Below are 20941 nucleotides of genomic sequence, written 5' to 3'. Positions count from 1 at the left end.
GTGGGGGGAAAAAGCATTATACCCATATCCACAAGGATTTTTATATGATTCAGGTAACACAGTCACAGTATGAACCTCTCACCTGTGATTTAATATCTTCAGAGTGACTTTTTTTAAAAAGCTAAGACCTGAAAAAATCTTCAAGCTTATATCTTTCTGGGGAACTCAATATCTCAGACTGTTCAAAATTAAACTTCCTAAGTCACATCCTCTTAGATTATTTTGCAATGCTAGTCCAAAAAGCTGTTCTGATTTGAATGAAAAGGATGAAGAGCTATAACATGTTTTGAGTTTTTTTTCTGATAAATCTGTATCAAGTTTAAGTACGTAGGGCTGATTTCCCAGATGAATTTATACTCCTGCTGGGGTCAATTACATGATACTACTGGAGATTTAAACAAATTTAGTCAAATCAAATGTTTGTGGACTTTCTGCTTTCAAAGAGGATGAAATGATTAATCTAAATAGTTCAATGTAAAGTGTCTTATTACATGATTCTGACACATAGCTAGAAAACAGTTAAAAGATGTAAACTAATCTTTCCTAACATTTTACCATTTCACCATTTAAGTGTCTCATTATTATTTTATACCATTAAATAAAAATGTCTTCATTCCTAAAAGACATACACACATGGGTCAACAAGTGGCTTGTATTTTATTGTATATTAAAATGCAAGACATTTTAAAGAAAATGCTTTTTTCTTTTAAAATATCTCTTAAGAACTCATGGTAGGTAAATAAACTGCAAAAACTTGTGTAGAGGAAACAGTGGATGAGTACCTGCTGTTGGGCTGGGGGCGTTGAAAAGAAGACAAAGGCCCCTTAACAGTACCTGTTTAGGCTCCCAAATAGCTGAAGGGAGCAAAGGTCTAATAAGAAAGTCAAATTTTAATAGCATTAAACAAAGAGGCATCCACATATAGAAACCAATCAGGAGGTTGGGATGCAACAGTAAACATTATCAACTACCTTTATTTGAGCTTGAAACTCTGTGTTCCCTCCTTCCTTTTTTCTCTGAATTTCCACTTTAGCTTGCCAAGTCCTGCTCAGTTCACGAGCCCCATCTGCAGACCTCTTCAGGAAAGAGCCTGAGATCTCCCTTCTCATCAAAGTATTTATAAGATATCTCTAACTAATCTAGCCTCGCTCCTTTCACTGCTACTTATTTTATTTCTGCCTAGTAGTGAAGAAATGTTTAATACTTCTGGGCATTGGGCCCATTTTAATTAAATTCTTTCTAAAGCCTATGCAGAACCCAGTTACTGTTTGCAGAGATGGGTGCTTTATAACAAAAAAAATCTAGTAGGAAACATATTAATTATAGGATTTTCATTTTCAGTAAAGGCTGTGACTAAAAAAGCTCAGTATCCCAATAGCTAGTTGTGTCAGTAGTTCTTAAAAAGCATCTAAGCCTGTGAGATGGTGAAGCTGATGATTTGGCCAAGAGTCCAACACACCCACAATTCAATCTGAAATTTTTCTACTAGTCAATGCAAAGTAACTCAAGGTCACTTTACAAACCTTAACACTCAACACATACGGCCCTGGGAAAAATGCTTTCATTTCAGTGTTCTTTCCTAAATGGAGGCAGTTTGGCAGTTTACTTGCTTTGGACAACTTAATCATTGGATAAAGAAAGAAATGTTGTTATAGTTGGCTATTTTGGAACTGCTATCCAAATTGCCCATGTAGGTTAAGAAAAGAGTCCCAAAATTCTTTCTGATGTTCAACTTAAAACATGGAAATATACATCTATATTAATATCAGTAAAATCAATTTATTGTAAACAGATTACAAGACCCTAAAGTTATAGAATATGGAAGTACATTCAGGACCTAAAAAATAAAATGCAGACCACTAAATAAAGGAAATGGATATGTGCAAGGATTACTTTTTTAAAGAAATGTCTTCCATTACTACAAGGCCTTAAGCTGATTTCTAACACATCAAATTTTTCTGCAACGAACCAAGCACAAAACATTAATTTGCTCTGCAAGTCTATAGAAGTCATTAACTTGTAGCAAAGGAAAATCTTCAAACTCAAAAATTTCGGATTATATCAAGAAAATTAATTTTCTTCCCAAAGCAATATTCGGGGCTCAATGAAAACTCCTAAACATTTACATAGAACAGCAGTATTGGAATACACAATTACAACAAAATACCACATGGAGGCGAAAAGACGCTTCTACCTCATTACCCAAAGAGTGCAATTATGATGCTATAATGAAAAGCCCAGAGGACATTATTTCTTACAATAATCGCAACACTTCGGGAACCCAAAACTGAGAGTAAGGTTAGGAACAATTTAATCTTCATCAGATCTAACTCTACCTAGTTTATAAGGAAAAAAAACCAAGATAGCTAACATTTGTGCAGTGCTTGACGGTGCCATAGTGTTTTATGTGCATTATCTTATATGAGCTGTAGAACTTCTTTGTGAGGTAGGTATCTTGAATCATACTGTCCCCATTTTACAGATAGAGGGAGACAGAAAAGGGGAGAGTAAGCAACAGATGAAGAAGATCTGTGGGAATGCCGAGGCCAATAAAGGTTAAGTAACTTGCCCATGGCAAGAGGACTACTGTCAGAGGCAGGATTTGAACCCAGGCCTTCCTGGCTCCAATTCCACCACATAACTTTTGGGTATACTTGAAGAAAACTGGCATAAACAATTTACTTTAGGACTCCTATAGGGGAAGTAGAACTGAAAGGTGTTTTTATTCAATTTGTTATTTCATAGAAAATACAATACAAAATGATTTTATATCACCATAGATGATTTATATAGACAACCCTCCCCACCCTGCAAATAACTATATTCTTGAAAACCCATATCCAAATTTCAATTAACTTACTTTTCAAGGTGAAGAGTAACCAAAGGGGAACATAGACTGATGCTTGGTTTTGCTAACCCCAGGGTCATGATGGCGTCATGTAACTGCTTAACTGTTTCAACTTCTCCTAGGAAGGCTGCCTCATTTAGGATGTGGAAAAAGGCTGTTCTGTCTTTGAGAAGAACATCCTTCTCTTTTATCTCCTTTAGAATGTTAATAGCATCTACAATGAAGTAACACAAAAGACCCTTAGGTAATTTCATGTAGGGAAAACAAACTGCTATTAAAACAGCATTTCAAACCCAGCAGGAATGCAAATTCTGGTGTATAATGCCGATTTCAAGTTAATTACTACTTGCATTTCTAAACGAGACTACAATTATAAATCCACAATAGCATGGTTTTATCATTTCGCTGCAACTTTGACTACAAATTATAGATAGAAACCGTGTGCCCACTCTGCACCACATAACCTTGTACAGTGTGCCCTATAGCTGCAAGATCCTACTAAATGGATGCTTTTATCGCTCAATGCTAACATCTGCTAAATCACACCATTGTTTCTTCAGCAGATGGCTTGTCAGGAGGCCAGATAATAAAGATGTGTTTACACTGTATATACAGCCAGACTAATGGTCTGATACCGATAGGGCCTGTTTGCTGTGTCGATACTAATTAGCCAAGCAGAGCCAATGAAAGCTTTCCAAAAGACTGAATGTTAAAACATTAGGTTCATTAAGCTTCATTAGGAAGGCAGAAACAAACATTTTCGTATATGGAATAAGTGCATTTTTATAACATTTTTCTTAATTATTATACAGGCAAAATGTTTTGACCACTTTATATGCAAGTATCAAAAGTAGATTAATTTTTAAAAACAGTTTTCAATGTTGTGAATGCTCCCATGGGAAAAAAGGCAATCTTCACATCTTTCCCATAGTGAAACACTGACTTTTGTGGAAATGTAATAAAGAATAGATCACAGCAGCTATTCACACACAGAAATCAAAGAAACTACAAAATCAAGACTTTAATAATACCAAGTATGATTAAATTATTTTTACTTCAGTGACAAGAAAAATGGGTCACAAAAGATGGGGGGCTACTTGAATTTTCAAGTAAAAGAAAAACCCCAAAAGTTGGTTCAAGTGAAGATATTTTAGTGGAACCGACGGGGCGCAGAGGAGAGAACTCTCAAAGTTATGATGAAAACCATTTCTTATTCAGTTTCCTTTAAGGTTATGTTTCTAGGTTTTATGTTCCACCTTCAAACCTTCTTAAGCAAAAACAAAGCCATTAGTGTAGGCACATATGCCATTTGTGCCATAAGTCATGAGTTTCCAACTCGATCCAAGCAGCAATGCTAATAAGAGCTAGCTGCAGAAATGCAAAAGGCACTGAGCTGTGCAAATGTAAATGACAAGCTTGCCAATCCATTAAAACTAATGGCCTGCACTGTCCAAGCATCTCTGGTTGAATTCACATGCAAATTTGTATGCAAAATGTTCAAGCACTTTGCAGGACATGATACACCATTAATATCAATTCACATTTTATTCCAGTGGCAAGACACCTTCCCCGTCCATTTCTATTTCACAGTCAAAGGCAGCAGGCATACCTTGGAGTCGGCCATGCTTCACCAAGACTTTCACAAGGCCTATATACTTGCCCGGGTCGAGAGTAACCAAAGAATCGATTCGTTCTCTAAAAATGAAAGCATAGCAATATTTTGTTAGTCAAGAACTCCTTATTTTTCTAAAGCTGTAAAAGCAAAATCATAATAAAAACAGATAGTTCTACCTATTTGCAAGTTGCTAAGATGTTACCAAATTAGACTTTATTCTGATTTTAAAGTAACAAAATTGAATGACCCAAACAGATGCTGATAGTTATTTTGATAAAGAAACACTTGACTTCTCAGAAGGATCCCTCTCTTACATAAAGTCTAGCTTTTAAGTACGGAGGTATTAGGTGAAGGACTACATATGTAGGCAGACAAACACATTACTCGTCAGTAGGTTTGACTTAACTTTTTTCTTTGATAAGGGCTCTCTTGGAGGGAAGTGACTATGTAAAACAAAAATCATAATTAAAATGTTTTTTAAGCCAAACATCAAAATTAACAATGTCTTTTTTAACGGTCTGCGTAAGCTAATAATTGAAAGTACTGCAGACACCAGAGAAACATCAACAACAGTATCATTTACTTCAGCTCATTCTTCATCATAAACATTCCAGCAGAAAAACATCCTTTTAAAGGTAACAAATGGATTTTTAGTGGGACCAAGACATAAGGCAAGGTGATCAAAAAGCTAACTGACAGTCTAGTCACCACTGGATACTGTTAATTCTCTTCTACAGTTTCCTATTTGACACCATAATGAGATTTCCCTTGGCAACTGGAAATGGGAGTGTCTGTCAACAAGCCTTACGATAGAGTCCTCAACACTGGCTGCCATCTTACTGTAGTGAACAAGCAACTACAGCAGCAGTGGAGAGATAAACTGGAAAATGGGCAAATAAAAGCCTTTTTAAAGATGTGGTCTGAAATGCTGGAATTCTGATGACATTAAACACTACAGAAGAAGAGAAGTAAAGACTATAGGAGCAGGCTGTCAGTCAGCCTGGGTAATTTCAGCCAGGGCTGTGTATCAGCACAAATCTCGGCGACATGTTTCAGTGCCGGCGTACTTACACTTGCTGTTTCAGGTTCACTGCTTCTTCTGCATTATCGTGTCGACAGCACAGACTTATTAAAGCTGCATAACCACCGACAACCATGTCAGATTCATATTTTGTTTTTATTTCAAGAGCTTTCTGCATATTCTAAAAAGAACAAAAGAAAAAGTGAATAAATATAAGTTAACAATGTGCTTGCTTTTGAGCCTGCTTAGTATAAAAATTGGTTTTATCTAACAGACTATATTTAAACTTAAATAAACTTTACCTGTGACGTGCTATTTCATCATGAGCACACAGATGAGGATGAGTGTTTTTAACCAAAAAAACATAAATAAAGTTATATATACTATCATGTTCTAAAATACCAAATGTCTCATCTTTATCTTTCACACAGTAAAAGCAAAATAAGAAAACCTTAAAATTAAATAGAAAATAATCTAATCAGTTGCAGCCCAGTAACTGCAGTATTTTCATAAACTGCAATAACTGAAATCATTTAAAACCACCTCCTACTGTATTTTTGCACTTTATATCAAGGCAAGACACCATATTATCATGTGAAACACAGTTACGACTCTGTTTTAGAATCCCAGTTCTATGATCAAATCACACTGAACTAGAAATTCAACAAAAGTCTAGTGATATCCCACAAATTGCAGTCACACACTAAAATGAATAAGAAGTACAGCTGGACGCCCGCCGAATGACGGCAAGAGCCCCTTTATCTCAGAAAGAGCTTTCCTCCAGCAGGAAAATGGAATTTCAATCCCTGCATTAACAACCTAGTAATATTTGACTTGCAAATGACTACTGCATGTATCAGTTGCTTGACAATCTAGATATAAGAGACCGGAGCCATGGCTTAAAAGGACATTTGGCATGTATGATAAACCTATCACAGCTGTTACTATCATTCACTTTGCAGATTATTGTAAACAAACTTCAGCAACCCCAAAACATGCCATTCAAGGTGTAGCAGAAATTAGTTAATCTTTCATTTAATTATTTTTTGCACCTATATTTGATTTATAACCACAAAGCAAAGAAATCATAAACATTCTACTTAACAGTGCTTAATATTGCTTACAAATAAATTATATTCTTAGAGAAAGCAAATCTTGGAGTTTTCTAAAATAGACTGTATTATTCAAGTTACCTCTTCTGAACATAGTATTAGTATAAGTTGCTTTAGGACATCTCCTATAGGTCGGTTTTCAGCTTTCAAATTTTCAAGTTTCTGTTCCAAGTCAGATGAGTTTTCCACTAAAATCTATGGAAATGAGAAATTCACCAAGAATTATACTTTGTAAGAAAATGTCAATATTTCTTTAAAAAAGAAAGTGTGTGTGTGTGTGTGTGTGTATATTTTTTCCCCTCATTTAAAAATTCTTCCAATAGTGCCAAGAATATGGCATATTCTTTAGGAAGACTACATGACTGAAAATTTGAGACAATAGTCTAACAAGTAAAAAATGTAAGAATTAAAATGGTACTTTTACAAGGATAAAGTGTTCCTTTAACAAATTATTTTACTTTTTTTTTGTAAAAAAGGAAAGAATAATTTTTTTCTACCTGTTGGGAAATGGAGACAACAGAAACATGCTGTCTTGTCATACATTCTTCCAAGTGCTCCAAATCTCTCTTTTCCCCCTCTTCTCCTCTAGTATTCCCAAATAATACTCAGGGGAAAGAGAGGGAGGGGACCGCAGGGAGAGGAAGAGAAGAAATCTGCTGCTAGAATAGGTGGGCAATATAAATGTTTTCTGGGGTTGTCCACTAAATGTGGTTATCACTACATGAAAAGTAGCTAAGACTTACTTACTTTTGAAGAGCCTGAAGTTTGTCTGTCAACCAACAGGGCCACATCCTAAAATCCAGATTTATTATCATGTAATTAGAAACTATGTAAAGTAGATTTGAGTTGTAATTATTTAAAATAAGATTTGAAAGTCAAATTGTCCATCTCGTTTGAACAATCCTAAAGGTAGAGCTCAAAATAATCTCTAAAACGTAAAAATAGTCAAGTATGTAAGGGAACATTTGGGTGTTTGCAGATTAAAAAAGGTTTATTTTGTATGAAGGTACACTGAAAATAAATTTAAACATTTCTGTAGTAACAGCAATTTATTTAAAATAGTTACTATTTCACACACACACCTTAATTAATTCAGGAACATGATGGTTGTTCAGGCGATTACGAATCCCTTTGTAGATGCTTTCAGGAATTGCTATATTCTGTACCAAGAGGTGGAGAAAAAATTATGAGTTTTGAAACACAACTAAACTGAAATTTGTCTAACAGAAATTATCTCAGACATAATTTAAGTCTCTAACTCTTCCATGTCATTGAGAAGTGGTCTGGTTGTACTTAAAAGCAGCAATTTCAAATCTAATAGATACATGTCAGGCAGGACAGGCATTATGTTGCAAAAAATGAAATGGTACCATCTTCTTCAGCTGATGGAAGTATTGTCTCAAATGCTCCTCCTTGGCCTGTACCTCTGAGTCACTCATGCTGTCAATCAAGTTATAAAGAAAATAGCCAACAGCTTCTGTGGAAAAAAACAAGAGAAAGCATTCCACTAAAATTACTGAGACTGTCATGTTATCAAGATTAATTTATAAGAAATCATTTTGGTGTGAGATGTCACCCTGATGAGAGGCTCTGAAATGGCAACAATGATCACTGAGGCATAGAGATTATGTGGTTTGGGAGCACATATCTAACTGGTGAGTGAAAGGAATATTAATTATTTTCAGACCCAGTGACAGCTTTTCAGTACTGAATCTTACTTCAATCTATTTTTTCCACCACTGTGTGACAGAAGTGGTACTGCCCAAGGCCTCCCACCCTTCCCTGGCTACTACAGCAAATAGTAGCCAAAAATACTGTGTAACATATATACATTTTTGAAGGTAAATATATCACAAGAATTATTAAATGTTATATAAGGAATGAAGCAATTATGACGAAAAAATCCATAATGCTATAGAAAGCTGACTTACTGTCAATGGAAGAAAAAAAACCCCAAGATTAAAAAGGATGTTTTCTAAGAACAATAATTTTCCGATGTTTTTGAGCAGAAAACATAGAAGACCAGTTTTTAATGTTTTGGAAACACCTGACCTTTCAGAAAGGTTGTCTTCTTCTGGAAACACATACATTAACCATGTAAACTTGCCCTAAAAATGTTTCTATGCTTCATTATGTAAAACAACAAAAGTATTCAATACAAAATAACAAACTTTTTCCAATAAATTATTCTAAAAGGGGAGATAGGAATAAAATAATCAACAGCAAAATGTAAACATTTAAGTCTGATAGGTGACATAAATAAATGTGGTTAATGTCTGAGCCAGGACTTAAATCACAATTTCTAAAAAATTTATTGCTCTCTTAAAATGTTGTGATTATCATAGTGATTTATATACAACATGTTTTCAAATTTCACTTTTAAAAAATAAGCACTCAGAGTTTATTGTTGTAATCCCTGTAGTCCATCATTACACAGAAGAACAGATTTGTGGATAAGTTACAATCATAGAAATTGAAACACTACCAGTTGGTCCTGGAGGTGCCTGGCAATAACGTCCATCCGTGTACAACTGTTCTGTTATCTGTTCAGAGAGAATAATCATGAATTGCAGCCAACAGAAGCAAACAAGGGCAAATATAATCTGAAATTGAATTCTTGAAATAAAGCATCTCTCCAGTAAGGTATTACTCTATATTGCATCATAGTAATTTAAGATGAAAAAAAAAATTACAAGGAATTTTTTTTGCTGATAAATAAGTTTTCTTTTTAAAAAGTGCAAATAAAAATGCTTTCAGGTGTAAGTCCACAATAATCTAAACCATTTTGCTTACATATCACTTCTTCACTCACGTAATTATAAATAAAAATTACCTACAGAATTTATTGAGTCTGTATTTATAAATTATTTGAGATTTCTAAAACAAAAGTGAAACTGAAGCATACTGACTTTACCCCTTCTATTTAAAATAAAGTTACATGGGAAAAAATGAAATGCATCAACTTGCAGCATTAGTTTTAAATTAACTATGGTTTGTTTTAATCACCTGCAATACACTGCTTAACAGTTTAATAACATTAAACAAAAGAATGTATGCGGGAGGAGTCATATATGAAAATCTTCAACATTTTAGTATATCAAAAATTCACGTGAAAAAGTTTTAATTTATTTCACTTTAAAGGGCTAAAAAATGTGGTTCTGTAGACAAAGAATGGCTAAAAAAACACAGATGATCCCTTTAAGGGATAGTAAGTGTCCCTATGTCTATAATCACTTCTTTCTACCAATATTTTACTCTTCAATAGAAACCATAAAAGTCCAGGAAAATCCATGCTACAGAATATGCTAAAGTAATGCTGAAATGAAGAAAACCAACTGCTTTATCTTCATTTCTAGTGTGAACTAAATGACACATTTGTCTATCTCAACAAAAAATGTCATGTATGATGAGCAAAATATCAAAGTAAACACAATAAAAATCCTAAAAACAAATACCACAGGCAACTATCATTTGAGAAGATGCATTTTTATCCTTATGAACCTTGTGCAAATGTGGCCAAAACTGATATTTTATCAGTACATTGCTTCAAGTTATTTTTTTGTTTCTATATTAAGAATTAAGTACAATATTGTACTTGAGTAAATAAACTAAATTATCTTAAATAATACCATATCCAACTGGTATCTTTTCAAAATATTTAAAAGAAATCACACACCATGTCTAGGCACATTATACTACAAAAGCCACATATTTTAATAGTTCAGTTTATTTATACACACACACACACACATATGCATCAAGCTATATTGATGATTGCTGATAAAAGGGACATTTAAATAACATTTACTGATGATGAATGTAGCATTTACATGCATCATTTCATCTGCATAACTACCCTGTAAATAGGGAAGTACTTCAAACATCATAGCTAATACCAGTAGCATAGTATCATACCTATTTTAGATGAGGAAACTGAGACTGAGAAATGTTAAATGACTTGCTCACAATTACATAGATAGTATGTATGTGAGAGAGGATCAAAATCCAGACCACTTCTGCCTCTGCCTCTAAGGTAACTATCCTTACTAGCAACTCACTCAAAATGGGGAAGTAACTTTTGATACCAGCAGAGAAGTAGAGACCGTACTATGGATTGATAAAGAAAGCCATGGATGTGTAATTGCAGCCATGTGATTTGTGCACTTCAGCTCATTCTAAAATTTGGAACTTGGAGGTACTGGGACCATGCTTGCACTTTCCCTGAACCAAACAATGTACAGCCACACCAATCAATTTGAGATGGGTTGAAAGCTGAAGACCAGTTTCCAGGTTCTACCTCTGATGTCCTTGTGATCTTGGGCAAGTCATTTACTGCTGTGGTTTTAGGTAACTCTTTGAGACCACTGAGTTGTGGAGATGGTGATGGCTTCTACTGGCAGAGGAAGTTTTTATCTATGAGAGTTTCCTATGTCAATGAAACCACACAGGTCTAGTCAGTAAGCTGTTGAAATTTCCACACTTAAAGGCTGCCACAGTCCTGTTTATATTAGACAGTCCTACTTGGAAGAGGAAAGCCCCCTATTGTGGGCAACGAAAGGGAAGATTTCCTTCATGATCCAATTTGTGTTCAAAACTACCTACTTCAGAATTCTGAATTTAAAAATTTACAAAATAAACATTTAATACCTACTATCTTCCAGATGGCATTCGAAAGCTTACAGAAAAATCAGAACTTACCTTACTCCAAAGATTGATATCATCAGACCTGAAGAGGGCAGCAGAGGATAATGAATTATCAAATAACAAGTGACTAAATCAATTTTCTTTGTGAATATAGCATGTAATACCAGAAACATAAAAGAAGTCACTCAAGGTAATGCATATAGTATAGATAAAGGCTTGTTTACAACAAATATCTCTAAACAACAAAGATTTTAAATCTCAGCCAAAATTCCAGTACAAAATAATTGAGAAAATCCCCTGGAAATGCTGAATACAAGATTTAATAAGCACAGCTAAATAAGAAACTAATGGCAAAATAGAATCACATTTTAAAACAATTCCCCTGAACATCTAAGTTCTATGACTAATAATTAAATTCCCCCAAATACCAACTTTTAAATTGTAAAAAATAAAACTATTCTTAGTAAATATATGATTCAAACAAAAACCAAGTGGCATTACATATGTATTCACTACTAAGACTGATACATAGATAATATTCACTTAGATTGGAGGGCAGGGTTGTTTGCTCCTTTGCAAATTTTAAAAAATGAAATGCAAAGTGTCAAAAATGCTCTATGAGAGCATTTTCAGTCAGTCAACAAGCATTTGTTAAATTCCTACTATGTGCCAGGTTCTGTGCTAAGCCCTGAGGATATGAAGAAAGGCAAAGACAAAGATAGGCAGACAAACATGCAAACACCTATGTACATCAAAGGACAGAGGCAGGTGGTTTCAGAGGGAAGGCACTACCACTAGAACCTGAGCTCAGATGTGAAGGATCACTCCAAGCATGCCGAATAGCTGGTGAAAAGGCCCCCAAGTGGAAAAAAAAAAAGCCATATTGCTAGTTGACTCTACTCTGCCTCACACAGTCCTGTGGTGAAAGAATCCACTTGTGAAAGTCTTCTCATTTTGAAAACAACTCATTCTATATTAACTATTTACTAAAGGCATTAAAAAACCAAAACCAAAACCCTCACTGCCAGCCTACACAGTGATAATGTGCATTCTTTTTAATGCCTGGAATCCTATATTTCACAATTAATCTTATTATTTAATGGTGTAAAGCCACAATACAGTATTTAAAGCTGATTTATACCACAGGTATTTCTTTTTGCTCTAAATATTATATCTCTTCTCCCTACCCCTGCTAGCAAATTAGTCCACTCTAGAAACAATTCATAGCTTTCTTCAAGGCATAGACTTTTCTCTAAAATAATTTTTTATTCATCTTGCATACACTTATCTGTATAAATGTCTCCCTTCTACAGAAAATAATCCTGAGGACAGGGGCTATTTCATTTCTGTCTTTCCATTCCCAGCATTCACCACATGTCTGGCACAATTTAGAGACTTGTAAATCTTGTAAATCATCTACTTGACTATAAGAAAGCATAAAGAACTACTTTCCCCCCATCCCCATAAGACCATCATTTTCTTAGAAAATAGATGATAATCTTAATTTCCTTAATGATTAAATAGTTACAAGTTGAAAATTTCCAAATACTTAAAAATGAAAGTACAAATTTTTTTGCACCTCCCTACCCCCTTTTCTTGCATTATACAGACATCATCAGGACGTATGCTGTGCTTTATAAGTGGTATAGGACATCACTTCAAGATTATAGGTAGTACAGGCCATACACTGTGTTTCTATCTTGAGGCAACATTGAAGTGAATTCTCAGATAAAAAAAAATTTGAACTGGTTCTCCTACCCTACCAACCGTCTAAGTACAAAGCAACATTACTGACATCTCTATGCAAAAAGAGGAAGGCAATGCTTATAATGCCCAATAACATCATTCAACAAGGAAAGTTCGAAATTCCTATGGGCAGAATATTTTCTTCCCCCCTAAAAAGGAAAGTTGAAACCTCAGAATCATCAAAAACAAGGAGATATTTTTTGTGAAGTCTTAGGGCAAAATCTAGAATTCTAGCCACTGGAAAGCTTTCAATACTGGCCATTTCTCCCTTAAGGGGCCTGCCCATCCCAGAAAGAAATTCTTACTGTCACACACTGCAAATGACCATGATTAAGCCTCCTATTTCCTTTTCTACTCTACTAAGGCTTATACCTCAGTGTCTCAGTCAAATACAAAAAAAGAGAAAGGATAAGAGAAATGTTTGAATATAACCAATCTAATCTGTGATATCAAGGGATAAAAATTAACTTACTTCTAAACAAAGAGAGGCGCCTTTCCTCTACTTCTCAAAAGATTCCAAGTAAGTTTAGAGGTTAAAAATGATGGTATGTTTTGGCTGACTGGATTTAGCTTGGCATGTTATTTTACATTATGGTTTGAGGCCCCCCTTTGCCTTGTGGAATATGAATAAACAGTCCTCTAAAGAACTGCCAACTATAAATAGTCATATACAAAACAACTAACAATGGAGGAAGGAAGGGAAGGAGGATAAGAGGGATGGAAGAAAGTAAGGACTGAAAAGTTACGAAATTAGAATGACTGATCATGACCAGAAGATGAAATCATTAAATGCACTTTCCTCCCTTCTTTGCAGAGGCGCGGGGGGGGGGTATGGGTGTGGAACACTGCACCTGGTGTAAGGCTCCTTAACACATAAGTTTATATTTTCTTAACATCATCTTCCCACCTTCTCACCTTACTTTTTATTCTTTGTTATAAAGGATGGCTCTCTAGATAGAAGGGGTGTATTTGAAATTAAGTGATATAAAGATATGAATTTTCTTAAGAGACAAAAAAATAGCCAGACAGTTCCAAATCACCAATAAGAGAAATACAAATCAAAACTCTGAAATTTCATGTTACATCACCAAAGTTGCAAAGATGACAAAGAATAGATGGAAATAGTGCATGAAGGAGGCGCTGTGGGAACACAGGTACATTAACACACAAATACTTGTGGATGCATGAATGGGTCAAACTATTTTGGAATGCAATTAAATTATCTTGAGGCTTTGCTCCAGAAATCCCACTGTAAAGCAGTAGCAATCAATGGCAAAGAGACCCAGGATATTCCAGAAGATTTATAAGCAGGACTTCTTATACGAGCGAAGAATTAGAAACAAAGTAGATGTCCATCTACTGGGGAAGGGCTAAGCAAATTTTGGAACATGAATGGCATGGATTATTACTGTGCTCTAAGAAACAATGAATATGATGAATACAGGGAAACATAGAAAGAAATACATATTAAGTTTAGGTAAGCAGAACTAGGACAACAATATTCACAATAACAAAAAACAATGTAAATAGAAAAAACAAGTGAAACTGGATACTTGGAAACATCAAGATGCCAAGAAGGTACCTCCTAGCCTTCTTAGCAAAAATGAGGGACTGTGAGTATAGAACACTGCATATGTCAGACTTTTTCTATGTGCTCATTAGTTTTGCTGAATTTTTTTTACTTTTTTATCCTTTGTTATAAGGAACTGATTTTAAAAAAGGCAACAATGAATAGATTAAAAAGAATAATCAAAGTACCATAGTACTCTCTTACTATCGTGTTAACAAGGCTACAGAGAAACAGTCCTCTAAATATTTTGGATATGGCAATATAGTGGCAGGACCTATATTATATCACTGGTATAGAGATTAGGAAATGCCCTCTACAAAAATACTGGAATCCTTCCTGTAACTCTTGGTCTTAAAGGGCTGCCTAAGAAACTAAATGTCTTGCCTATGATCACACAGTGAGGATACTTCAGAGAAAGGACTTGAATGCACATCTTGCTGGATGCAAGGTCAGTTCTATTCACTATGCCATATGTGCTGCTTCTCATGGCAATATAGAGTAAACAAAGTCACAAAACCGAGTATCTCCTTTCCCCCAAGGTCCTATTGCTAGGATTTTTTCTTGTAAAAAAAAAAAAAAGAAAAAGAAAAAAGGAAATTTCTATCAATCAATGAATCAACACCTAAAGCACCCTTCTATGTGCCAGGCACTGAATTCCAAGCTGATGATACAAAAAGAGGCAAGAGACTGTCCTTGCCCTCAAGGAGCTTACAATCTAATAGGGGAAATGATATGTAAAAAAATATATACAGAAATAAGACATTAGAATTAAAGAGGGTTGGGAAAAGCTTCTAATAAAAGATGTGATTTTAATCTACCTTACCCTACAGGAAAACAGGGGGGAAGGGGACAAGAAAGCAGGGGGATGATAGAGGGGAGGGCAGATTGGAGGAGGGGGTAATCACTTCTGAGGAGGGAAAGGGTCAAAAGAGAGAATAGAATAAATGCGAGGGCAGGATAGGATGAAGGGAAATATAGTTAGTTTTCCACAACATGACTACTATGGAAGTGTTTTGCATCACTACACATGTATAACCTGTATTGAGTTGCTTGCCTTTTCAATGAGGGTGGGTGGGGAGGGAGGAAGGGAGAAAATTTGGAATCCAAAGTTTTAAAAATACGTGTAAAAAAAAAAAGTATGTGATTTTAGTTGGGACTTAAAGGAAGACAGGCAAGTCAGTAGGTAGAGTAGAGGATGGAAAAGTGTTCACACAGGTCTAGACATGGGGACAGCCAGGGAAATGGACAGAGCTGAGATTCTATTCTTGTTCCTAGAACAGCCAGGAGGTCATTGGATCAAAGAGTATGAGTCTGGGAGTAAGGTGTAAGAAGATGGAAAGGTAGGAGGAGGGGAGGTCATGTGGGACTTTGAATACCAAACAGCACATTTTGTATTTGATTGTGGAGATGATAGGGAGTCACTAGAGTTTATTGAGTAGGTAGATGGGTAGTAGGATCAGATCTGTGCTTTAGGAAAATCACTGTGGCAGCTGACTGGAGGATAGACTGCAGTGGGGAGAGGCTTCAGGCAGGCAGACTCACCAGCAGGCTACTGTCAACAGTCTGTGCGTGAGGTGATGAAGACCTTTGTACCAGAGTGGTAGCAGTGTCAGAGAAGAGGATGGAGCATATTCAGAGATGGTGCAGTGGTGAAATGGACAGGTCTTGGCAACAGCTTGGATGAAGGTGGGGAGTGGGGGAAGAGTTGGGTAGAGATAGTGAGGGGTCCAGGACATCTCCTAGGTTGTGAGCCCAAGGTACTGGGACTCTAAATCCAATGATGGTAGAATGGATAGTTGAATAAAGTTCATTACAATATAGAGGAATATTGTGGTCCTATTAAAAGATAAATATGCAAAACCCTATCACAAGTTATACAGAGAGATTATCAGAAGAATACACTAACAACTTCATTTTAAAAAAAGAAATTAAAATAAACTTTGGAAAGAAATGGAAAGGGAGAGAATACATCCTATATTTATCATTGTTTAATTCATTTGGTTCTACTATATTAAATGCAAAGGATTTTGGGTGTACCCCCTCACCCCACAATTCTGTATGTTTGATCATTTCTTAGCAGCTATTAAGACTGATAAAATTTTAAAATTATAAAAAGGAACGATTAATTGACAGGACAATATGTGAGTTTAACACAGGGAATGGCATCACATTTTTGGTTCCCTATTCTATACCACTAAATACATCCTCTTTCAGAAAAACTTTGAATAAAAACAACTATATTTAACAAAGTTTTATTTACTATCTTCCAAATAAGTGACACTGGTAATACTAAAGGACAGCAAAACTGCCCTCAAACATTTGAAGACCATAAAGGCAAAACAGATACACAACCTCAAATAATTCGACATGGGAGAATAACACAATCATACACCAATTCTTAAGGCCCACAACTAGTATGTCACACTTAATACAATATTTACAGGATCTCTAATGTCATCTCTGCAGATACTCCCTCCATGGTGGCAGGTCATAACCCCCTCCATATCTCAAATGGTTTCCTAAGCTGATGTGGCCACAACATAATATCACTTAATGGCCAACCCTTTGAAGACAGTCTCTCTGAACAAAACTACAGTAGACCTAGAACCAAAGCCTTTCCAGCTGTGCTGACTAATTAGATATGGGCTAGGTCATGTTTATACCAAAATGAGGCATTCAGAATAAGCCTAGGATACAAGCCAATGGCTTGGTTAAAAAAAAAAAAAAAGATTCTTGTTGAAATGAAAAATTATTTTACTCAAGGTGATGAAAAAATTTTGGGCAAACTACATTTATCCAAAAGCTAAAGACAGGGGAAATTATTATATCTGACTTGTAGCTGAAAAATAAACATTATCAAAATATAAAAAAAGTCAGCTCATTTTTACAAATAATAATAATAGTACTTTGTATGTACAAAGGACTTAACAAACATCTTATTTTACAATCAAATACTGTTCCAAGTATCTTGACAGGATGTACATTGGCCTTGCCAAATCTCTGGATGAACCCACAGAAGAAGTCCATATATTTATAGGGACTAGACCTATGATTTCACCAATTCCCGGGACCTTCTAGGAAAACTCCCCTCTACAAATCAGCACCTTCTGAGGTGTAAAACATGTGGCCCTTAACACTCTCAAGGGCAGTTAAAATCAGATTAAAATGTAGTCAGAAAATATCTACAAAATAAATTATAAAACATAAACAATATAGTCTTTATGACTAGTACAACGTAAACACCAAGTACAAAAGAGATCGAGGGAATTGAGTGTCACTTTGGTAAAGAGCCTGGCCACAAAAAAGAGATGTGCAATAAGCCCTCTGTTCTGGGAAGGTTGAGAACATTCCTTGTGATATCGGATTTGGCTGACATGCTGGTGAGTTTTACTAAACCGTCTCTTGTGTTTTGTTTTCTTATGTATTAGGGACAGAATTCTGGAAGAGGGCAGAAGAAGAAATATGTTGGGAAAAGTAGATAATATTAATTCTTTCCACCCTCAAACAATAAATTTCAAGACTCTCATAATGCATTATGGTTCACAGGACCACAGACTTAAAGCTGGAAAAGATAATTTAGTCCAACTTCTTCATTTTACAATTGAAGGAACTGATACCAGTTCCATGTAAGCTCCTCAAGAGCAGAGACTTTCTCTTGCCTCTTTTTGTATCCCCGGAACTTAGCACAGTGCCTGACACATATCAGGTGTTTAGTAAGTGTTTACTGATTGACTTGGAAACAGAATTAGGCTTCAAACTCAGGTATTCTTACTCTGAAACCAGGTTTTCACCACACTAACTCCTATAAATCCTTTAAGAACATTACTTCCCTTATTTAAGGTATCCTGCCCTTACTCAAAAGAATGACCTTAAAGCATAATTTCTAAATCCCTACTATTTTTATCTGTATTCAATGTTAGGCATCATCTGGTCCCCACTAAATAGACCTCTGGTGGCCTTTGGTTCACACTGTTCAAAGACTGCATTCCCTCAACCATCCTGGCAGGTACCCCTAAATTCTTCAAGTGGTCAGATGACTAAAGATGTGTCAGTGCAGAAGTGGGCTCTGAGAAGTCACAAGAGCAATCATGAAAGCAACACGTGGAAATACATGCTCTTTCTCACACAAGCGATCTTCCAGCCTCTGTTTGGCTCAGGGTGAGGGAGAGAAGGACAATGGTATGAGAAAGAATATTTCAAAGTGGGGGATAATGAGAACATAAGCACAAAACACTCCAGACTAGATAATCCACAATTAAAAGTTGCTTAAGCTATTGAATTGACAATATAGCTACCATTACTTAAAAGGAAACAGTGCATATTTTCTTCTTTATAGCAGGATTTGTGCCAAAGACATGCTATTAAGCTGGAAAAATAAGTTATGAAATTGCCTATTATTTGAGGTAGTTTTTCAAAAACCTACATAGATGAAAAAGAGACAGGAATCACAAGGACTGCTAAGTAAGTTCCCAACTTACCTCCTAAAGCCTAAAACCAGACTGCCTCTAAAAGAATTCAAATCTATAGACGATTTAGATGATACCACTGAAAAAGAAGAAAGTTTCATTAAATCCCAAGGAAAAAAAAACAGCACACTGTTCTAAACTATAAATTTATTTCCAAATATGTTTTGTTGATTACCAATGTTTACTTTTTAAGATTAGCTTCATTATGAAGATTAAAAAAGCATTCATGTAAAATAAGTAGTGTTGATGATGCCCCCCTTCAGCTTGTATAGCCCTTTTAAATGTTCACATTATGTTCACATCTGTGTCCATACACATTTTTCAATGCAAATGGCAAATACCCACAGAATTAAGTCACGACAAATAGTCACTTAAAAACATAAGTTCTTGCTTATGTGGGGAAATACTAAATTGGACACTAGAGAAGCACTGAGCAGAATCCCTGTCCTCATGGAGTCTAAAATAGAAAACGGTGAGAAAGAAAGCATAATGAAAAGTTCAAAGACATAAAATAAAAACTATCCTTTCTATTTAAGGATGATTAAGTCAATAACATCAGTAGAACACGCATTCTGAACAGGTTTTCAACACAGTGGTGATGGCTTAGACCATTTATTGAGCCATCCATAAATAAAGATTTGCTCCAGTTGTCCTTTTGATCAATGGCATGCATTCATGATCTGCAAATACAAAACAGATCTAACTCTGTGCAAAGTTAATTGGCCCAAACTAATCTCTCACTTCCCTGAAATCATACTGTCTTTGTTATTCATTTTTGTACTTAGGTCATATATTGCTATGTAGTTGTTTTGAGTGCACACGTCTTATTTTCCAATAGACTGTAAATTCTTAAACTTTCTTTCCTATCTTCGTTATTCCCCCACATTACCTTCTATTCGCAAAGAACACAGATTTGAGTTTTAAATTCAATTACCAATTATTTGTAACAACTGTAGACACGAGTTTTAAATTAAATTACTCCCTAACTTTGCATTCAGTTCTTATATCCAAATGATCTTGCCTGTCTTAACTGAAATGTGACTACAGTGACTAGAGAAGATGGAATAACTAAAGAAAGGTAGACTACATGAAGAAAATTAATTTTGAAAAGTAACTGATAAAAATATTATGTATAGATATGCTGCTAGTTATAATTCTACACCCATTTTTAAATATAGTTCTTAAAATTCTTAAGGAAACTCAGCCACCTTTTTTTAAATCAGTTAATCAACAATAACAAAAGCAAAACAAGTAATACACCTAAAGGTTAAATACAATTCAATAAGTACTTATTCTGTGCTTCCAATGTACACGGCACATGCATGGGCTAGATGCCAGAGATACAAAAATTTTTACAATGTACTCCCGGCCCTCTTTTCCCCCCCTCAAATATTTCAAATGTTTTGATTTCAATGGTTTAAGTTTTCTTGGAATGGTTCTTTTCAGTTCTGAAAACTGACACCCATAGAACTAAGTAGGCTCTTACCTATTTTAAGAATTTTATACAGGGGATACAGATAAATCTACATATATTTCATCAATCTCTAATACAATTGGATTTAAAATTTTTAAATGTTCTATGGATTACAAAGTAAAAAAAATTAGTTTAAGGGTTTCAACCTACATTCTGGTAAACCCTTAAATACAGCATGGCATATACTGTAACTTAAGAGATTCTACTGTTGAGCAGGTACCCCAAAGAGGGTGTTGCTAAGGCTCCAAACACACCAAAATATTTTTTGTAGGAGCGAAAAACTGGAAGAAAAGTAGAAGACACTCAATTGAGGAATGGCTAAATAAATTATGGTAGATGAATGAAATGGACTATTACAGTCTGTAAAAAATGATGAATGTGATTAATACCAAGAAGTATGGAAAGGCTTATGTGAACTTATGCAAAGTAAAATAAGTAGACCAAG

General features: G+C 35.2%; 1 protein-coding gene across 2 annotated transcripts in view; it reads right to left on the bottom strand.

Moving 5' to 3' along the window:
* Nucleotides 1-20941, bottom strand: part of LRPPRC (leucine rich pentatricopeptide repeat containing) — a 115485-nt gene that overhangs the window by 54140 nt on the left and 40404 nt on the right. For both annotated transcript variants that reach the window (XM_027865255.1, XM_027865256.1), the window contains exons 14-23: nt 19035-19101; nt 11295-11322; nt 9082-9139; nt 7967-8073; nt 7679-7756; nt 7344-7388; nt 6678-6791; nt 5535-5665; nt 4458-4543; nt 2861-3062 (exon numbers count right to left, since the gene is read on the bottom strand). In XM_027865255.1, the coding sequence (XP_027721056.1) occupies nt 2861-3062; nt 4458-4543; nt 5535-5665; nt 6678-6791; nt 7344-7388; nt 7679-7756; nt 7967-8073; nt 9082-9139; nt 11295-11322; nt 19035-19101 (916 nt within the window). The remainder of the gene's footprint in view (nt 1-2860; nt 3063-4457; nt 4544-5534; nt 5666-6677; nt 6792-7343; nt 7389-7678; nt 7757-7966; nt 8074-9081; nt 9140-11294; nt 11323-19034; nt 19102-20941) is intronic.

Source organism: Vombatus ursinus, unplaced genomic scaffold (assembly GCF_900497805.2).
Source record: "Vombatus ursinus unplaced genomic scaffold, bare-nosed wombat genome assembly UNPS02014778.1, whole genome shotgun sequence".
Lineage (NCBI taxonomy): Eukaryota > Metazoa > Chordata > Mammalia > Diprotodontia > Vombatidae > Vombatus > Vombatus ursinus.
This window is presented reverse-complemented; position numbering and strand designations above follow the sequence as displayed.